The sequence below is a fragment of the Fusarium solani genome (genome assembly GCF_023522795.1).
Source record: "Fusarium solani strain SB1 chromosome Unknown bctg00000005, whole genome shotgun sequence".
NCBI classification, from domain to species: Eukaryota; Fungi; Ascomycota; class Sordariomycetes; order Hypocreales; family Nectriaceae; genus Fusarium; species Fusarium solani.
In genome coordinates this window covers 984944-1003107 of record NW_027072153.1, presented here as the reverse complement: position 1 = coordinate 1003107, position 18164 = coordinate 984944, and the positions used below count along the sequence as shown (strand labels likewise).

Below are 18164 nucleotides of genomic sequence, written 5' to 3'. Positions count from 1 at the left end.
GTCCACATCATTGCCCACTGCGCAAAGAAGACGGGCTCGATGACTCGGGGATCTCGTTGACAAGGGTCAGGCAACCGTTGACGTGGTACAGGACCTTGACTTCGCGCGCCGACTCCCAGGGCATGGGCATGTTCTCGAGGAGCTTCAGGACCGCATGAGGCATGAACTTGAGAGCTCCCAGGTAGCTTCGCTTGTCGTTCGTGTACTTCTTCTGCGAAACATCACCGATATCCTTGACGATCTTGCGCAAGTGCTCCGGTGGCATGTCCGCCTTCTGTGTCTGCACAAACCCGCCCTTCCGCTTCTCACCAAATCGATTGCGCTGATTTCGAACCCATTCTTTCTTCTTCTGGGCGAACTTGGCGATCTGGGGATCAGTCGGAGGGCGATAGCCTGGCGGAGGAGGTGCCGGCGTCGAGGGGGAGGAGGTAGTGAGGACGACGGCGGAGGGGGAGGAGGAGGTCCCCAGCCCGGGGGTGGTGGCGGGGGATGCTGCGACATGATGATTCCGCGATGCGCGCGCAGCGACAACCAAGGCGGAGATGAAGTGAAGTTCTTGGTGTATGGTCGCCTCCGTCGCGACAAATTCAAGTTCTGGTCGCAGGGGCGACGCGCTAGGTATAGTGGGTCTGGTCACGTGGGTAATGCAGTAAGGCAAATGAGCACTACGCAGGCATCAAAAACTTGACACCAAACTCGATTGACATAAACACCTGGGCGGACAGCTGTGGTGACAATTGTCACGCAAGGTGTACCGCTTATTTCTGCACCTCGTAATGATCACTTTTGCCTACTGGCGTAGAGGTCAAAGGATTTGATAAGGGCCTGGGAGGGTCTTCAGAACAGCTTAGCCGAAATACACAGCACTAACAAGACTGACGCTTGTACCGAGGCTTCAATAACACAACATGCCAATTAGACTCCAGTCGCCGTAAATCGCGCCGCAATGGCCTCAACAAAGCTTCTTCCGATCTCCTGCCTATATGTCATAATGTGTGCCTTGGCATCATTTGTGGGGTGTACATGTTCTTGAGGCTTGAGCTCGATGACACTCAACGGGTGTCAATTGCCGGCCTACGGTATGTTGTGGTAATTGTAGCCCTGGCTCCCATGCGTCATTCCTCGGTGTTCCTGGGCTACATGTCCCGCTGTATACATCGTTTGGTTGATTCATATGCGCTGGTTCATGCGAACTCTGGCATATATCTCAATAGCAACCTGTCGAACACTTAGCTAGATGACAATACGAGCACGACGAGGATTGATGCAGCCCATGGAAGCACGTAAACACAATGCTTAGTGAATAATAGAAGATCGAGACCCCAAAGAACATTATTTAAATAGACATTCAAGTTATTCGCATAATACGTGCTTTCCAAATATCGCGAACACATTTTCCCCATGTTCACGACTGGTTGCTACAGGGTAGGTACCTACCCATATGTGAATCGCGCCCGGCTGCGATCCTTAGCTCCAGCCAATGGCGGCCACTGGAATTGCGTTACCTAAGCCTCCAACCTTCAACTTCCGAGCATCGTCGTCCCAAGGTAAACGACCTCCAGCTTGACAACCACGACGGCCAATTCGCCCTCGAACCGCACCAGCAAGACACCCGCTGCCGTCAATCAAAATGGCGCACCTTAGTAGGCTCCCCGACACGCCGGATTGCTGTCAATCGCTAACCACCGCCCGACAGACGTCAAGCCGGACCCGGCTTACCTGAAGTATCAGGGTGCGTGACTTCTCCCCGGCTTCGACGACAACCGCCCTCTCCCGAGTCTTTCTAACAGGATGGAATAGCTATGATGAAGACCCGTCACCACTACTTCCGATGGACTCCCCGAACCGCCAAGATCACCTTCATCTACGTCGCCGTGATTCCCGCCATCATGGGCTACATTGCCTACAAGACCGACGTGAGTTTTACCGAGGAGCACGGTACACGGGTCGAATCACTGACAACACAAGGGGCTTTGGGACTTCCGAGCGAAGCGAAAGGGCGACCTCATCTACGAGAAATAAGTTCACTTGATGCCGGAGATGTGGGAATTGTACATATAAAGCGTCCAGCTTGGGATAGAACCCATGGTAGGAATTCAATGGAACGAAGAGGTCAAAACGACGGCATTTACAAGTCTTGAATGACGTGAAATTTCGGATGAATTGTCAAACGGCAATTGGGTATAACGCATGACGCCGCCAACCTAACAACAGTATGGTCCTCACTTTACTACCACCTCCCTCTGCCTCTCGATCTCCCACCGGGGCCATCTGGCAGTGTCTCGCCTCTCCTCCACTCGCCCATCGGAAATCCGCCCCCGATATCGTCTCTCCAACCGCCTCGTCCTCCCCGAGATCCGCCACGACCAAAGCCATTCTCTCGGTCCCGAAACCCCCCTCGCGAACCACCTCGGCCTTCACGCAGGCCTGGGCCCGTCTCCCTTCGAACACTCGACGCCGGAGCCACTGACCCATCTGAAAAAGGTGGTAGGATAGCGCACGAGATGTAATCGCCCACCACGAATCGCGCGTCGCTGAGTGTCTTCTCCACGTCCTTGGGCCCTCTCAAGGGAGCGTCCATATCGACATCTTCTGTTGATTCTGTATCTGGCCCTCGCTCACCTATCACAATGCTGCCGAGGTCCTTAACACCAAACCGGGGAGGCGAATTGGCGATTGCACTGGTGTTGCGCAGATCTGGAAAGACGAGTTGGAATACAAGACGAGTTCCAACGGCGGGGGAGGGGAAGGCGGATGGTTTGGCGGCTGCTAGTTCGAGAGCCAGCTCGTGGAGGGTGCAATCCGGCCATGTATATACAGAAATGTGCGTCGGTTGTGTATGCGACGCGAATTCATCTGGCCTTTGATAGTCGCTGGTGAGTATTCGATCTTGAGAGCAGCGGTTGGTGGGCCTTCAGTACCTGTGAAGTGCTCCAGTTCGATAGAAGAGCTGTAAGAGAAACGGGGTCGTGTCCTCGCGCAGCGATTTTTGCTGCGGAGACGCCATATCTGAAGGTCTGACCGGTAAGACGTGAATATCTCTCCCAAAGTGAGATTAAATTATCCAGAGACTTTTTGTATATCGATAGTTGTAAAAGACGAGAGAGTTGAAATGCCATCACGTCCTGATGAGTCGGCCCATATTCAGCCGGGGTATAACCGCAATCGATAACCATGTCGCGACCAGGAAACTTCAAGATCCATCAACTTCAACTTTGCGACAACTGCTGGAATCGTTCGGATCCAAGACCTTGAACACCGAGATCCACAAAAGACGAAACTATAAGTTGTATTCAACCCCACACCCACGACAAACGCACCCTCGTTAGCGACACATCTCCTATATCACCATGGACTTCGCGGCGTTGATGAACAAGGAACTCTCCAAGTCCAAGAGCAGCGGCAGTAGCGGCGACAAGAAGTACCTCAAGCGCTCAGAAGTCGAAGCCCAACGCAAAGAAGCATACCTCGCCGAGCAGAAGGCCCTCGAGGCCGAGCGCGAAGCCAAAGCCGCCGCGAAGCGCAAGCGCGAGGAGGAGGTCACCGCCGAGAACGCCGCCCGTGAAGAGAAGCGCCGCAAACTTGCCGAGGAGTCGCGCCGGAGACGTGAAGAACAAGAAGCCGAGGAAGAGCGCGCGAGGCGGAAGCGTCTAGGCCTGCCGGACCTGGTGAAGGCCAAGAGCGAGGATGCTGAAGATGGTCTCCAGGGCAGCGAGGATGTGCCGGAAGAGGAGCTTGTCGAGAAGCTGAGAGCGCTCGGCGAGCCGGCAGTGCTGTTCGGAGAGAGCCATACTGCAAGAGTCAGAAGATATCGCAAGTTGACGACCGTGGTGACAAAGGGGCCGATACCGACAACCCTACAGCTGGTGGAGGAGAAGGATATGAAGGTCGACGGCACGGTACCACAGGACAAGGAAGGTCGCAAGTGGCTCTTCCGGCAACTGGCGAGCTACTTCACCATGGTTCTGACGGAGTATGAGCGGGCAATGGAGTCTGAAAAGCGGGATACGAGCGCCAGCAAGACGGCATACAACGCCATGGTGCAGACTCGTGAGAATATGAAGCCGGTATGTCTGCTTGTCTTATCGATACTTGGATCTTGAGACTAATCCCCTGCAGCTATTTCGCAAGTTTGAGCAAGGAGAACTCGACGACGACATCCTGAAGCCTGTCATTGAGATCGTCCAGGCTCTCCAAGAGCGACGATACGTGGACGCCAACGACGGATACCTTCGTCTGAGTATCGGAAAGGCGGCCTGGCCTATTGGTGTGACCATGGTTGGTATTCACGAGCGAAGTGCTCGAGAGAAGCTGCACGACGGCGAGAAGGGACATGTTATGGGCGACGAGGTCACGCGCAAGTATCTGCAAAGTATCAAGCGCTGCCTCACCTTTGCGCAAGTGCGGTGGCCGCCTACGGATCTGAGGCAGTTGATGGGCTGAGAGAAAAGCTGGAAGCAAGATAGGAGACGGAAGACTGGATGCATTTTATATATGATACCCCCGCAACGACGCGGAAGAAGTGAATACCAAATAACTACAAAGCAATTGCCAGTGATCCCATTTCAACGCATGCCCCTGTACGCCTGATCTAACTCTAATAGGGCTACCCATGCACCTATTGATGTGTGGTTTCGTGGTGACCGGATACCTAAACGCCCGGATCGCAATGGTGCAATTTCGTCTCTCATATTTTGTGCTCTTCCATCAAGCTTGGTCTTGAAAGGGATCATCTGCTGAGCTTCTTCTAAAACCTTTTAGAGCGGCCGACGAAGATCCCCTAAGCTTCAGCAGCGGCGCCTTGCTCAGATGCTTTAGATTCGTCATACCAAGTCTCCTCGACTCCTCGACCGAGAAGAGGCGGCTGCCTCTTACCCACGACCTCAAGCCCGGCCGAAATTATGCTGATGCGGCGGAGTCTCTCCTTGGCCTCGAGCTCGTACTGGCGGGCGACCTCAATAGCACTCTTCTGCATCTGGAGACGGGGGTCAGGCTGGACCGCGATGAGCAACTAGGCAAGCGTTAATAATCTGTCATCGTGTCGTAGACATGAGTTGATGTCACCTTGTTCTTCGAGTCTAGCCGGGCCCTGAGCGTCCCGTCCCGGATCATAGATACGAGCTCGTTCTCGATGGACTCCCCCTCTGGCGCAAAAGCCTGGTTCAAGCTGTCCAGAGTGGCACACGAGAAGGGAATAAAGTACTGAGTGATGCACTTGCTTCGAATCTGCGCGTAGATCGCCGCGACATGTCGCTGCAGATATATGTCCAGCATGTAGTCATTCCGGAATGACTCTAGAATTGACAAGCAGGCTGAGTATCTACCATTCACGAAGAGGCTGATAGCTTTTCGGACATGAGGCTCGTGCTCGAGGAATGATCGGAACGATGGGTTGTCTAGGACGCGAGCCTGGAGTTCCTTTCTCTCCATGGTGGCCAACGCCAGTAGACCTCCGTACGTAGCGATATCATTGGGACTGGCGATGTGGTTGTACTGGGTGGGAGGGATATCGAAGTCAATCTGTAGGAAGTTCTTGGCTGCGTCCGAGTAATGCTTCAACCCAAGGAGGGCAATACCGGATACGAGCTTGGTGAAGGGCTGATAGAACTTCTCCTCCTCACCACTCTGGACTCCGGTGATTTTGCCGAGACTGTTGATTACCATGGTCCAATCCCGGCGATAGAGATAGATGTTGACAAGATGGAGGCCGCAATCGATGATGTGCTTGGTTGTCGTCACATCCTGACGCATGCGGTTGTACGCCTCGGCTGCCTCGCTAAGCGATCCTATCTTCTCAAAATGCTCTCCAAGCTCCTCGTTGCCCATCTACACATCTTAGCACTGCCTGATTCTGTGTTTAACACTAGGGGAAAAGCCTACCCGAATGCTTTCCTTGATCAAGTTATGACGGTATTGCTTAAGTTCGGCTTCGAGTCGTGCGGTTTCGGCTCTGTTCGCGCGATCGGTCTTATCGACCCAAGCCTGGTCTTTCTGAGCTTCTGGCTCCCCGGGAGCCGCAAAGCGGATGCAGTCCCAGGCATCGTTATACTGGGTTATGTCTGTGCCAGCCTTGGCCTCAGCAATAGCAGCCTTGAGAGCGTCGACACATAGCGGTACCGAGGACTTTGCGATGTGGAGGAGACGATCGAACCTCGTTCGGCCTGGGTACGGGAGCTGTTAGCGGGGTGGAAGGAAATCGACGAGGTTACTGCAACGTACCGGAGTAGTTCTGGATGTAAAGATCGAGGTCAAGCTTGGGTTGGTCTGGAGGGAGTCGAGTCAGCATTGTGCTCAAAGAACGGCGGATTCACGAGGTTCATGACGAGAAGAGCACCTGCTGGCGGTGGCTGAACGAACCTCTAACGATGGTACCACCCTGGTTGCTCATCAGGGTAAAGAAACCCAGCAGAGAGTTTGACGTCGACATGGCGAATGTGAGTGTCGGCAGTCGAGACCCTCGAGCTCATCCGGGGGTAGGAATGTGAAGATCAGAGAGCTCTGGAGCTTGACGTTTGGAGGGTCGCACGTGTTGGTGGCCTTGCGATGCTAGGCTGCGGTGGGGGTGGAGGAGCTGGGGAATTACGTGAGGTGGGGGATCTCGGTGAGACCAAGGTGAAAAGGTGAGCGCAAGACAAGGTGAGTCAAGATTGCTTGGCAAAAATGTTTGAGAATGATCCTTCAATTACGGCTCATCATCCCTCAAACTCAAATTTTTGTACATGATTCATCAATGAAGCCTAGAATAGTGATTCTATGAATCTTTCCTCGCAGCCGATAACGATTATCTCGCTCAACATGTACCCTTCGCATTTGGATCAGAGTGCTATGAATAACAGTTGCGAAATACCGCCTTTCGTCGACCGCTTCTCTTCTCCGTCTTCACAGCTCCGATGCCGGTTTGCGGAGCCAAATCTCGGTCCCGAAGCGGCAGGCTGCTGCGCCGTAAAGCAGATACGGCGGCCGACTTCACCGTCTTGCTCGATAAACACTTACACTGTGGTCGGGCCAAGACGGCACATCGAGCCTGGGATTCACAACGTTGGCGGCTGTACGTCATGATATTGGCTCAAGAGCGTTGCACTCCGCCATTTGTCGCTCTGCAAGAAGCGTCTGCGATATCAGCCACGAGAACATGCCATTCGTTGGGGGGACACAGGAATCTTGGCTTCCCCCAAACTCGGAGTCATCTTTGGCATCCTGCGAGTGGTGGATTTCGCGCCGTTGCTGGCATCAATGCGCCGCCTCTGTCGTCATCTCACCTTTGACCAAAAGAAAGCCAGGTGACTAGCTGGGATGATTGAGGCTTGAAGTTATTCCCGTGGTCTTCTAGAAGCAGGGGAGGAGAGACAACGTTGCAGATGGGCGCGAGGTTATCCACCATCGTGCATCAGACGAACGAGCCATGCCATAAACACATCTTCGGCACTTGATGCAGCCATCGTCCTAGCGATATCGCCACAAATTCGAGGACCCTGAATCCCCAGAATCAACCCCCAAAGTCTGATTGTGCCAAGCATGACGTCGTTGGGGATGTGCCGGCTTCCCGGTGCATTGCTTCTTGTGTCCCGCGTAAGCGAGAATGTCCATGTTGAGGATATCGTAGAAGCAGAATGGCATTAGCTGGACGCTATTATGAAGAAAATGCGTCGTCAGCAGGGGTGGCATGATGGGAGCACCTCACGACGCGAAAAAGAAAATGGCGCGTGTAATTATGGCCAGGGAGGATTATCCTGTCTGGGAAACGATCAGCGGCGTCACTCGACTCTGGACGAGAGACGACGGCCTCAGTTTACTCGAAAGTTAAGATTTTAAAGTCTTGGTGAAATATTTAGAGTACAAGAGGTGTAAGCCATAAGGCTGAACGAGCCGGCACGCATGGTTCCATCTGCCCTTCCAAGAAGCATCGTGGAAGAGGTTGAAACAAAGCTTTAGTGCCAAGACCAAAGCCAAGACCTCGTCTCAGCGCGGTTCTCTGCACAAACTCGTTCGCCTTCTCGTCCGGCCTGCTCCGCCCTTATCGGCCGAAGAGAGAGCCATGCCGACCCAGAAAAAAGGACGACGGTTGTGCATGGGTCTGACGTGAAAAGAACCACCGGGCACCTTTTCAGCCAATGGGTTTGCCTCGCGACTTGAAAGTCGGGGCGAAGATGCGAACAAGGTGAGAGAGCCTTGCCTGTTGAGGTTCGTCCCATGGAGGGCGGAATGGCTTGGCGACCCAGCTGAAGCCCTGTGCCCGGAGCAAACCCGGGTGAGAGCCGGAATGTGAGAGGGCAGGTAAAGGGAGAGGGAGGGATGATGTCATGGACGAGAATGACTCTGAAAATAGTCACCGAGAATAGAGGACGCGCATATTCTTGACAGACAAGAGACGCCGCGGATGTCAAGTGGGACGCCGTTTCGAGTCCATTCTTTACTCGGCCATACTGTTAGCTCATTACGAGGCTTCTTGAGTCTAGAAATGCGGCATGGCACGTCGCGACCAGGATTTGTGGCATTCGTGGCTCCCCCTGCTCCTCGTGTGGCGCCCACCTTCCCAAAAGGCCCCGGCGAAAAAAAACGACCCACAGTGCCGTGTCGGCCAGGCACTGGGCGGCCGCCATCTTCCGTGTCTCCCGGAGCCGACGACATGGTTGCTTCCAGATTAAGCTTGCTCAACATTCGACCCTAGGGCTGAGGCTCGTCGGGAACCAGCGCGAGAAGGGCCTGCAGACTCGCTCTAGCTTTGCGGTTCTGCTGCTTGTCTATCAAGAAGTGACTGGTTGTGCCCGTACGTCATGATGCAGAACATGCCATCCGTGTGGCTTCTTCGGGGCCGCCGTACCAGTGAGAAACGGGGTGTGTCAAAGAGTCGGCCGCTGTGCGGTCTTGGGTTGTTGTCTCACCTTATTCCACACAATTCGAGGGCTCACTGCTCACACACGGGCCACTGCTCAGAAGGTTGTAGGTTAAGGTATGAACAGAGTTGGGCCCGTTTCTGACTTCTGGGAGATTCGCGTAGGTGACACCGGCCTGTCCGGACCTAGATGAACCAGTGATATGTTACTACCAAGACTTGGCTTTCCTGATGTTTGATATTCGAGATCCCATCGTTTTCTTTCACGAGGCATTGTCTGTGAGTGAACGGAAACTCGCCTTGGAGAACCCTCAAATTCGTCTTACACTGCCACCACGAACCAGGTCAGAATTGCAACACTTGACAAAAAGGTTTCTAATGCCCAAGCCGTGAATCTCTCGTATGATGTAGGCTTTATTTCGGCAGCTATTCTTATTGAGATCCACCACCGCAGATAAAACGGGAACACGACATCTCTCCACAAATCCTGGCAGTCTCCGTTACGGTCCGCTCTGCTCAACCACTCCCGTCTCGTGTTGGCATCCAGATAGAGGCCTGCCCATGCGGTCTCATCGAAGTGGATGGGGGATCTCGCTGACGATGGTGGTCTAGAGCCTTTGCTGGTTTGCCCATTCGTCCATGGGTCCCCATAAACCTCCGTTTGGCCATCCATGCCGCTTTCCCCCTTGTCGCTATCACAGCCCTCGCGTCTCGCGGCTTCAGAGCCCACCAGCAAACTAGCCGCAGCTCACTTATGCAGTGCTGGCAGTATCTGTATCCGCTGCGGTGCATTGCTGCCGGCCGTCTCATGCTGGGCTAGGCTAGACGCACAGCGGCCGACGCACAGCAGGCTCTAATTGTCTGGAGCTATGAGGCCTGGCCGGCCACCGTCCGGTGGATGGAGAGGTCCTCGCTCAAACGGGGGGCGCCCTGAGACTGCGAGTTTATTTTGTGGCCGCGCGGCTTGGGATCATGGGTGGTCGTCTCTACTCCCGTTCCACTCGCATGCCCTGACTAGTGGAGAGGCCTTGCTCTTTTCTTTCGAGGTTACCATCCCGTCATAGCCGTTCTTCCGCCTGTGCATGTTGGTGGTAATGAATGATACGCGTTCTCATTTGCAGACGACAAAAGAGACATACAGAGAGCGTTGAACAGGAACGGAACCCCAGCAGCCAGCCACCGACGCGTTATTTGGGACAGTGAGTGTCGAGCACAAGGGCTTACCTCTGTAAACTTAACATGAGCTGAATGTCTTTGTTTAGAAAACAGAAAAAAGTTAGCATAGAGAGTTGGCTTAGATCGATTGACACGTTCCATGGCGCCGCTCAGCGCAGTGCTGGCCTGGACTCTGCACTGGCCAGAGTCCTCCTGCATCTGGGCTCGCCCCTAAAGGTTGTCCCCAGGGCCGATCCCACCTGCAGCAGCGTGGAAATCGCTCGGTCAGGGCACAGTGCGAGTTGCAAAACACCGAGCTTCCTCCACAATCCCCCCATCCACCCTCCACTTGAAGCCTCCCGTCATGTCTCCCCCCATTTCTCCAGGTGCCGTGTATCCAGCGCCATCTTCCATTATTCCCGGTCTTGAGCATCATCGCGAACAAGGTGTCCCTTCAGGTTTGGGGCATATGTTCCTTTCTCTCGTCTCAGTGGTTGCTTTGGATCGATCAATCGACTTGCCTGCTCGGACGGACTCCGTTGATCGGATTGAAGGACCGTGACCTCTTGCTCACCCCGTCCATTTAGAGCCCTCATCTCCCGTGTCTTTCACAGCGCTTGAAGCCATCGTCGCCTTCAACTCAATTCTGGCCGCCCTCCCCTCCCTCCCCCTTGCTACTACGTTAGCTCACGGAGACATCCTTATCTAATATTTGACTTGCGCGTCTCCCCTTCCTCGTCCCTCCATTCTTGTCCTTCAGCCCTCGCCAGTCAATCGCTCGCTGGCGCTTGGATTTTGCTTGGCTCCGGCTCTTGGCTCGACATATCCTGTCCCTTGGTTCTTCTTGGCACTCAACTTTTCAGGCCTTTTGTCTTAGCATCCCCTTCATTCCTCTCTGGCTCCTCTCATCAGCCCTCCCTCAATCTGCCACGGCCGTCCCTCACCGGCCCCGGGCGTTCGCTGTGCGGCATCTCCCTACGGCGGCTTCATCACCCGCTTCTGGCACTCTCCGTCCGTTCCCCTACCTCTCCAGGTTGGAAGACGGCACCACGGCACGGCCGTACTGTGTTGATTATACAGTGCTGATTGGCTCTGACAAGCCCCAAAAGGACCCGATCGAAAGCCCCAAAAGCCTGGTCCTTTTGAGAGTCGAGGTCCACTCTCCACTCGCTGACTCCCTCCTCGTTCGTTCGTTCATTCGTACTCTCGCTCAGCTAGCTCAACTCAACTTGGTCGCCCGCTTTCCTGCTGCTGGTCTGGTCTGCCCGCCCCCGTCCGTCGGTCGCGAATTCTCTCCCCCATCCCAACTCCTGCTCTGCGACTGTACTTGACTGGTACTATCGTCTACTCTTGGCCGCCCCTCGCCATCATCGCGATTCCGTCTTCGGATTCCACTGCTGCTTATTCCCCGCCTCTTCGTCTGCGGGAACCTCTCTTGGCGCCCTCTGTTTCGCGGATGGCCTAGGCCTTGAGTCTTGGGGCGATTGGGACATGGGCTGCCGCTGGCCTCGCTACCTGCGACCCTGCAACTCATCCATCCAGCAGCCCCTTCGACTGCCCGCCTCCGTCTCCATTTCTGCCGCACGCCGGCGACGACTACAACCTTCTCCTTTTTGAACACCTCATAGTATCTGATCCGTGGCGTTCGGCTTTAGTGTGGCTATCGAGCCCGACACCTGGTGAGTGAAAAGTGCTTGCGAATCCGTCTGCCCATTCTGCTCAAGTCCCACCGACACCTGAGCGTTGCACTCCTGAAGTCGCCTTCCCTGCGCCTTATTACCTCCGTTCTCGACGCCTTCGAGCCTGAACCCGCGCGATTTGCTCACGTTGGTCGAATCAATCGGTCATGGCTCATTGTGCGCCCTGCCAGGACATTCACGATCCCTTGTCTTCCGCGCCCTGGCCCCTCCCACCTCGAACTTGCTCCATTCATTAAACCATCAAATACATCGCCTTTGCTAATTCAATCAAGCCCAAGATGTCACCAGACGTCGCCGACGACGATGCCGGCCAGTCTTCGACCCAAGACTGGCAGGATAACGATGCCCCATCGCCATCAGCCAGCATCAAGTCCGATAACGAGGGCGATGAGGACGCACCCAACGCGCCATCCCAGCCCATCCAAAAGCGACGACGAGTAACGCGCGCTTGCGACGAATGCCGCCGAAAAAAGATCAAGTGCGATGGCAAACAACCTTGCACACACTGCTCCGTCTATAGTTATGGTATGACGCCGGCTCGATTCCCCCCTTCGCCCAATACGCCCATTTTTCGATCCCCTGATCTCCACGACCGACAGCGACGCGCGAGCTAACCTTGACTCTTAGAATGTACATACGACAAACCCTCGAACAGAAGAAGGAATCCGGCACCACAGTATATCGAGGCCCTGGAAAGCCGTCTGCAACGCGCAGAGTCACTACTACACAAATTCATGCCAGATGTCGACCTGGCCGATCCAAATCTTGACCCAGCCATTCAACAAGAATTCCGCAATCGAGAAAATGCACGCGCCCAAGCCGCCAAGGCTCGACAGACCCAGCCGCCCCAGCCCGACCCGAATGACGCTCACCTCACTTCCATGATCGACTCGGTTGGCCAGCTTGATCTTGACGAAAAGGGCAGCTGGGATTTCCACGGTATCTCTTCCGGCGCCGTCTTCTTGAAACGCATGAAGGAGCATTTCAGGGGAATGCTTGGTCCCACAGGAAAACAACCCTTCTTACCACGCGCCGAACGACCTCCAGGCCTCGAGTCACCATCTCTCTCCTCTGTCGGAACGCCTTTTTCTGCCGTACCAAGTTATCCCGAGCTACCACCTAAAGATGTTGCCAGGAAATTGTGTTACTATTCTCTCAGCTGCGCGACCTGTCTCGTTCGAATTGTTCACGTTCCCACTTTCTACGACAATATGGAAAAGATTTATGACCGACCGCTCGACAATCTAACGAAAGAGGAAACGCAATATCTTGGACTGCTCTTTTCTGTCATGGCCCTCGGCTGCATGTACAACAATCTTGACGACAACGACCCCGGAAGCATGGCTTATCGAGAAGCGACGGAAGAAGGTCTCAAATACTACAATGCGGCACGATCCGTACTACAGGACCTCACGGATTGTCGCGATCTCATCTCATTACAAGCTCTCTTATTCATCATTCTCTTTCTTCAAGCAACATCAAACCTCAGCAGCTGCTACTCTTTCGTCGGCATCGCACTCCGTTCATCGCTGCGAATTGGTCTGCATCGACACTTGCAGCACGAAAAAATCGACACCATTGAGCAGGAAGTCCGCAAGCGCGTTTTCTACGTGATTCGACAGATGGACATTTATGTTTCAACATTACTTGGCTTTCCTCTCCTCCTCAATGTCGACGATATCGACCAACCTTTCCCTACAGAGGTCGACGATGAGTACATTACATCGACTGGGATCCTGCAACCACCTCCTGGATCCTCCTCTTTCTTCCAGGCTTTCAACGCTCATTCAGAACTGATGGAAATTCTGTCCAAGGTCACAAAATATGTGTACCCAACCAAAGGACTGGGTCAAAGTCTCTCCAAGGATAACAAACCCGCTTCAACCTATCTGATCAGCTATGGTCGGATCAAGGAAATCGAGGCTGACCTTCACTCATGGTTTGAGAGGCTGCCTCAGCACTGGCGACCAAGTGGTGAGGGTCCGATAGAAACGGTCCGGTGAGTAGTTGATCCTTGATTGTTAGACTGAAATGCTAATATGAGAAATAGCATCCGGCATCTGCTCAGATTTGCTTATGCGCATGTGCAACTTGTGCTATACCGACCATTCCTACACTACGTGTCTCCTCGCCTGAGCCAAGCGAACAAGGTCGACGAACTGTCTTACGCTTGTGCAGCGGCCGCTATCAGCGTGTCTCGGAATATCGTGCACATTGGCCTGGAGATTCGGAAACAGCGTGTGCTCAGCGGACCTTACTGGTTCATGCTGTACACCGAGTTCTTTGCCGTCCTCTCACTTGTGTTTTACGCCACAGAAAATCCCGAAAAGCCTGGCTCTGGCGAGGTTCTTGCGGATGCCCGTGCCGGAAGGCAGATGATTGCAGCACTGGCAGAAAAGAGCATGTCGGCAGAAAGAGTGACAAATGCTCTCAAGGTATGTTTCCCTTTTTCGTGCAAGTCATTCTTATTGACATGCCGGATTTAGGTCTTGTTTGACCAACTGCCTGAGCAATTGGACGCTGGACGCGTGCGACCAGCTCCCTCTAAGAAGAGGTCGGCGCCCACTGGGCGACCATCGTCTGTGTCGTCTCACCACACCCCGATCCCTGCAAGCATGTCGTCACTCGGAACGGCCGATTTCACTCGCACCAGTCAGATCTCGACCAGCTCGTATCCGACTACACTCTCCCAGGGCACCGTGGATCCCATCGCGGGCGGGAATATGCCAGGCTTCCAGGACCACGGATTCTCGGCCAACTTTGGCGACTTTATGCCGGTTGACATGCAGCGAGGCACGCCTGAATCGACCAGCAGCACGGCGACAAGCACACAACGAAACCCTTACACAGGACAGCCGCTCAGCATCCACAACCCCGTCAACAAGCTCGACTCGCTCATGTTTCCCTCTGAGGATCCTTTTGCGTATCCGAACCAGCCTATGATGGAACTCGGATTCCCCAGCAAGACAGATCAGTCTTCCAGCGTGGGTGATCATAACCAGGACATGCAACTCTTCCTGACCGGGACGTTTGATGATGTGGAGAGCCAAATCTTTGGACAGCCACCACCATACATGATGCACCAGCAGGCTCAGCCCATGATGAGTATGCCGGGTCAAATGTACAACCCGTCAAGCGTGATGGCCATGCAGCAGGGTCAGCCAATGATGCAACGCCGGCCGATGTCGCAGACGCACGCAATTCATCAGGGACATTCGATCTCAAACCGGAGAGCACACACACAACGCCACCAAGAAAGGCAAATCCAGCAAATGTTTACGGAGCAGGGAATGCAGGCGGACTGGGGAGGTTTCTTTGGTTCTGGAAGAGGAGGATTTCAAGGAATGTAACGGTCTCTACATTTGATACCCACTTTACGATACGGGAGGAAGGAAAGCGCGCGAGGCGTTGGCCATTGAATTTCACTTTGTTTTTATTCGGGGGGAGAGCGATTATGATTTGAACGATGAGCATGGGGATGATGGCTGTAGGAGGTGGATGTCTTTTATTGGAGGAGGGACGATAGGGGGAACCGGGCAACGCCAGCGACGCAAGGACGAAAAAAGAGGACCACATTCTTAGAGAGATGGACCGGGCACATAGACGGGGCGCGATTGGATGTATATACATGGAAGGTCTCGGGAATGTGTAGGATGGATATACGTAGTAGACCGACATGTTGGGTTGGGAGGATAGGATAGGGGTGAAGGGATGAGATGGGATGGAGGATGAGAAAAGCTGCATCTTGTCAAGGAGTGCATCTTGTCATGGATATAGATGTAATGATATTTGCCTTGAGGGCATGAAGAAGCAAAAGCTGTGTTGTTTGCGTGAAGAAAGTGTTGAGGCCAAGATAGCCACTTGCCGAGGCGCTATGGATAATTGGATGAGATGGATAACTTGATAGGGCTGCGGCTATTGGCACATGCTCGAGAGGTGTCTTAGACCTTGTATGAATATGATTAGAGGCGCTCTAGATCGTCCAAGACAAGGGGTAGAGTAACTTACTACGTAGTATTTCTTCGCGAGAGAATGACACGTGAATCTCTCGACGCCAACTCCCGTCCTCAACATTCGGATCGGGGCTGGTTGCGTCATGAGGTCGATGCATTAGTATCGGGTCGAGGCGAATGGCACCAGCCACCAAACGTTAGCAGTTGGGGCGGTTAGTGTTGGTTAGGTAGCTATGGTTGCAGGGCGTTATCGCTGAGACGCGATACGCTGAGCTAAGCCGTCGAGCACCGCAACGGGACGGGAACTGGCACCTTCTGGGAGGAGACCTAGATACGGGCTGTGCCGGTCGGAGCTTCATATTGCGTCTTTGTCCTTTCACACAAGGTTAGGTTTCTCATACCTCATACTTCATACCTACCATTTCATTTACCCAGGATCGCGCTGGTCTTCTCTCATCATCCTGTATTCATCTCGCCAGCTCAACAACAGTCAGCGACACTGGTCATGGCAGCTCTCACAACGCCGCCCAAGCTGGTCGGCGGGGATGACCAGCGAGACGCACCGCTAGCACGTGAAAGAAACACCATCCACTTCGAGCTTGTGCCCGAGGATGAGTTTGACGCGCTGTGAGAATCCTTGCTCGTCTCTGAGCATCTGAGCTGCTGGCTAACCGCGCGGTAGATGCGTTGAGGTCAAGAAGGGTAACGAGGGCCCGAGTAGTCGGAGTAGCGGTAACAAGTATCCCGGTATGCGACCAGCTCACCAATCTCATCTGTTGAGGGTCTATTCCTTGCTGACCGTTGCATTGTAGCAAAACTCCATGCCCGCAAGGTCGCCGCCGAGCTCGGTGCCACTGACGGCCTCATCTATCTTCCCGGTGAACCCACTCGGCTCTACGAGGACTCGGATCAGTCGCCTCCTTTCAAACAACGCAGATAGTCAGTCGCACACTACTCACCTTGATGAGCCGTCTTCTAACAAACGCACAGCTTCTATTATCTGAGCGGTGTCGACTTTCCCGACTGCTCCGTCACCTACGAGATAGCACATGATCGCCTCACTCTCTGGATCCCCTACGTTGAGCCGCGACAGGTGCTATGGTACGGTGCCACTCCCGACGCCGCAGAGGCGATGCGCCGCTTCGATGTGGATGATGTTCGATACACGGCTCAGCTGCCCAAGTTTCTCCATGGCCACCTCCGACCGGCCACGACTCTCTATGTCCTCCACCCGGACCAGGCTCCTAAGCTCGCCGACCGTCCTCGTGGTCAGACGCAGATTAACTGCTCCAAGCTGCGACCTGCCATGGACCAAGCTCGAGTGATCAAGACAGACTATGAGGTTGCGCTCATTCGCCGTGCTGCGCGCATCTCGGCGGCTGCTCATCGTGCTGTTGCCGAACGCATCCTCAGTATGCGGAACGAGCAGGATGTCGAAGCTGTTCTCCTCTCAGCCTGCACCTCCCGTGGTGCTCATGCCCAGGCATACCCCATCATTGCCGGAGCCGGTCCCAACGCCTCTACTTTGCATTACGAGGCCAACAACCAGTCTCTAGAAGGCAAGCAGGTCATTGTCGTCGATGCTGGTTGCGAGTGGCAATGCTACGCCAGCGATATCACTCGGACACTTCCCCTCACCGGTACCTTCACCAAAGAGGGCGCCGCTATCCATGCTATCGTCCAGCGCATGCAAGATGAGTGTATAGCGCGGATCCGCCCTGGCTGCATCTTCTATGAGCTCCATCTACACGCCAGCGATGTGGCCATCCAGGGGCTTCGCAAGTTGGGCATCCTACGAGGTAACTTTGATGAGATTCAAAAGGCTGGCACCGTTGCTGCTTTCTTCCCTCACGGCCTGGGTCATCACGTTGGCTTGGAGGTTCACGACGTGACGGGCGCCGAGCGTCTCTTGATGAGAGACAACTTCCACATTGAAGGTGGAAAGCGTGAGATGGTTACAGCCACAGCCCTGGTCGCTCTGCAGCGAATGGTAGCTGCGCCACCACCTTATAAGGGACGACAGGCTCTTCGACCCAACATGATTGTCACGGTTGAGCCTGGAATGTAAGTGTAACTATCCCTCTTGTGACTTGTTTGATGCTAATCAAGTCCCTCAGTTACTTCTGCCGACCTTTCATTGAGGGATACTTCCTCAACAACTCGGCACACGCCAAGTTTATCGATCGCAATGTCCTCGAGGCCTACTATCCCGTTGGAGGCGTTCGTATTGAGGACGATATTCTCGTTACAGCTGATGGACATGAAAACCTCTCTGCAGGTGCACCCAAGGGCGATGAACTGCTGGATGTGATAAACGGTAGCTTTGAGAAGATTTGAGGGCTAGTAGGGGGTAATATGCTCGACGAGCAATGGGGTTAATATTGAGAAGTGCCTGACGGGTATATATGGCATATGCATTGACTACTTTGTCTTTTGCTTGCCTTGGTTTGGTCAGTTCAGCGCTTGGCTTGGTTTCAGGAATGAGAATGATATAGGACAACACAGATCAGCAGGCGGCACTGT

General features: G+C 54.1%; 7 protein-coding genes across 7 annotated transcripts; 4 read left to right on the top strand and 3 right to left on the bottom strand.

The window, feature by feature from the left end:
- Positions 1-7: 7 nt before the first annotated feature.
- On the bottom strand, positions 8-707 carry MRS44_008737 (uncharacterized protein; the record flags this gene model as incomplete). Its single annotated transcript, XM_065621041.1, has 2 exons — positions 8-629; positions 670-707. 2 exons carry the CDS (start codon positions 705-707, stop codon positions 8-10), a joined length of 660 nt encoding a protein of 219 aa, XP_065477113.1.
- A 1523-nt stretch (positions 708-2230) lies between these two features.
- On the bottom strand, positions 2231-3007 carry MRS44_008736 (uncharacterized protein; the record flags this gene model as incomplete). Its single annotated transcript, XM_065621040.1, has 2 exons — positions 2231-2873; positions 2922-3007. The coding sequence occupies 2 exons, from the start codon at positions 3005-3007 to the stop codon at positions 2231-2233; spliced, it is 729 nt and encodes a 242-aa protein (XP_065477112.1).
- A 343-nt stretch (positions 3008-3350) lies between these two features.
- On the top strand, positions 3351-4443 carry MRS44_008735 (uncharacterized protein; the record flags this gene model as incomplete). The annotated part of the gene is made up of 2 exons (XM_046276313.2): positions 3351-4067; positions 4120-4443. The coding sequence occupies 2 exons, from the start codon at positions 3351-3353 to the stop codon at positions 4441-4443; spliced, it is 1041 nt and encodes a 346-aa protein (XP_046132187.1).
- A 337-nt stretch (positions 4444-4780) lies between these two features.
- MRS44_008734 (uncharacterized protein) lies at positions 4781-6427 on the bottom strand (the record flags this gene model as incomplete). The annotated part of the gene is made up of 5 exons (XM_046276312.2): positions 4781-5011; positions 5065-5826; positions 5881-6161; positions 6220-6264; positions 6358-6427. 5 exons carry the CDS (start codon positions 6425-6427, stop codon positions 4781-4783), a joined length of 1389 nt encoding a protein of 462 aa, XP_046132186.1.
- A 3925-nt stretch (positions 6428-10352) lies between these two features.
- On the top strand, positions 10353-11319 carry MRS44_008733 (uncharacterized protein; the record flags this gene model as incomplete). Its single annotated transcript, XM_065621039.1, has 2 exons — positions 10353-10446; positions 10901-11319. The coding sequence occupies 2 exons, from the start codon at positions 10353-10355 to the stop codon at positions 11317-11319; spliced, it is 513 nt and encodes a 170-aa protein (XP_065477111.1).
- Positions 11320-11966: 647 nt separating this feature from the next.
- Positions 11967-15038, top strand: MRS44_008732 (uncharacterized protein; the record flags this gene model as incomplete). The annotated part of the gene is made up of 4 exons (XM_065621038.1): positions 11967-12213; positions 12316-13687; positions 13739-14123; positions 14175-15038. The coding sequence occupies 4 exons, from the start codon at positions 11967-11969 to the stop codon at positions 15036-15038; spliced, it is 2868 nt and encodes a 955-aa protein (XP_065477110.1).
- Positions 15039-16146: 1108 nt separating this feature from the next.
- On the top strand, positions 16147-17978 carry MRS44_008731 (uncharacterized protein; the record flags this gene model as incomplete). Its single annotated transcript, XM_046278565.2, has 5 exons — positions 16147-16268; positions 16324-16388; positions 16454-16580; positions 16632-17705; positions 17759-17978. 5 exons carry the CDS (start codon positions 16147-16149, stop codon positions 17976-17978), a joined length of 1608 nt encoding a protein of 535 aa, XP_046132185.2.
- Between the last annotated feature and the right edge of the window lie 186 nt (positions 17979-18164).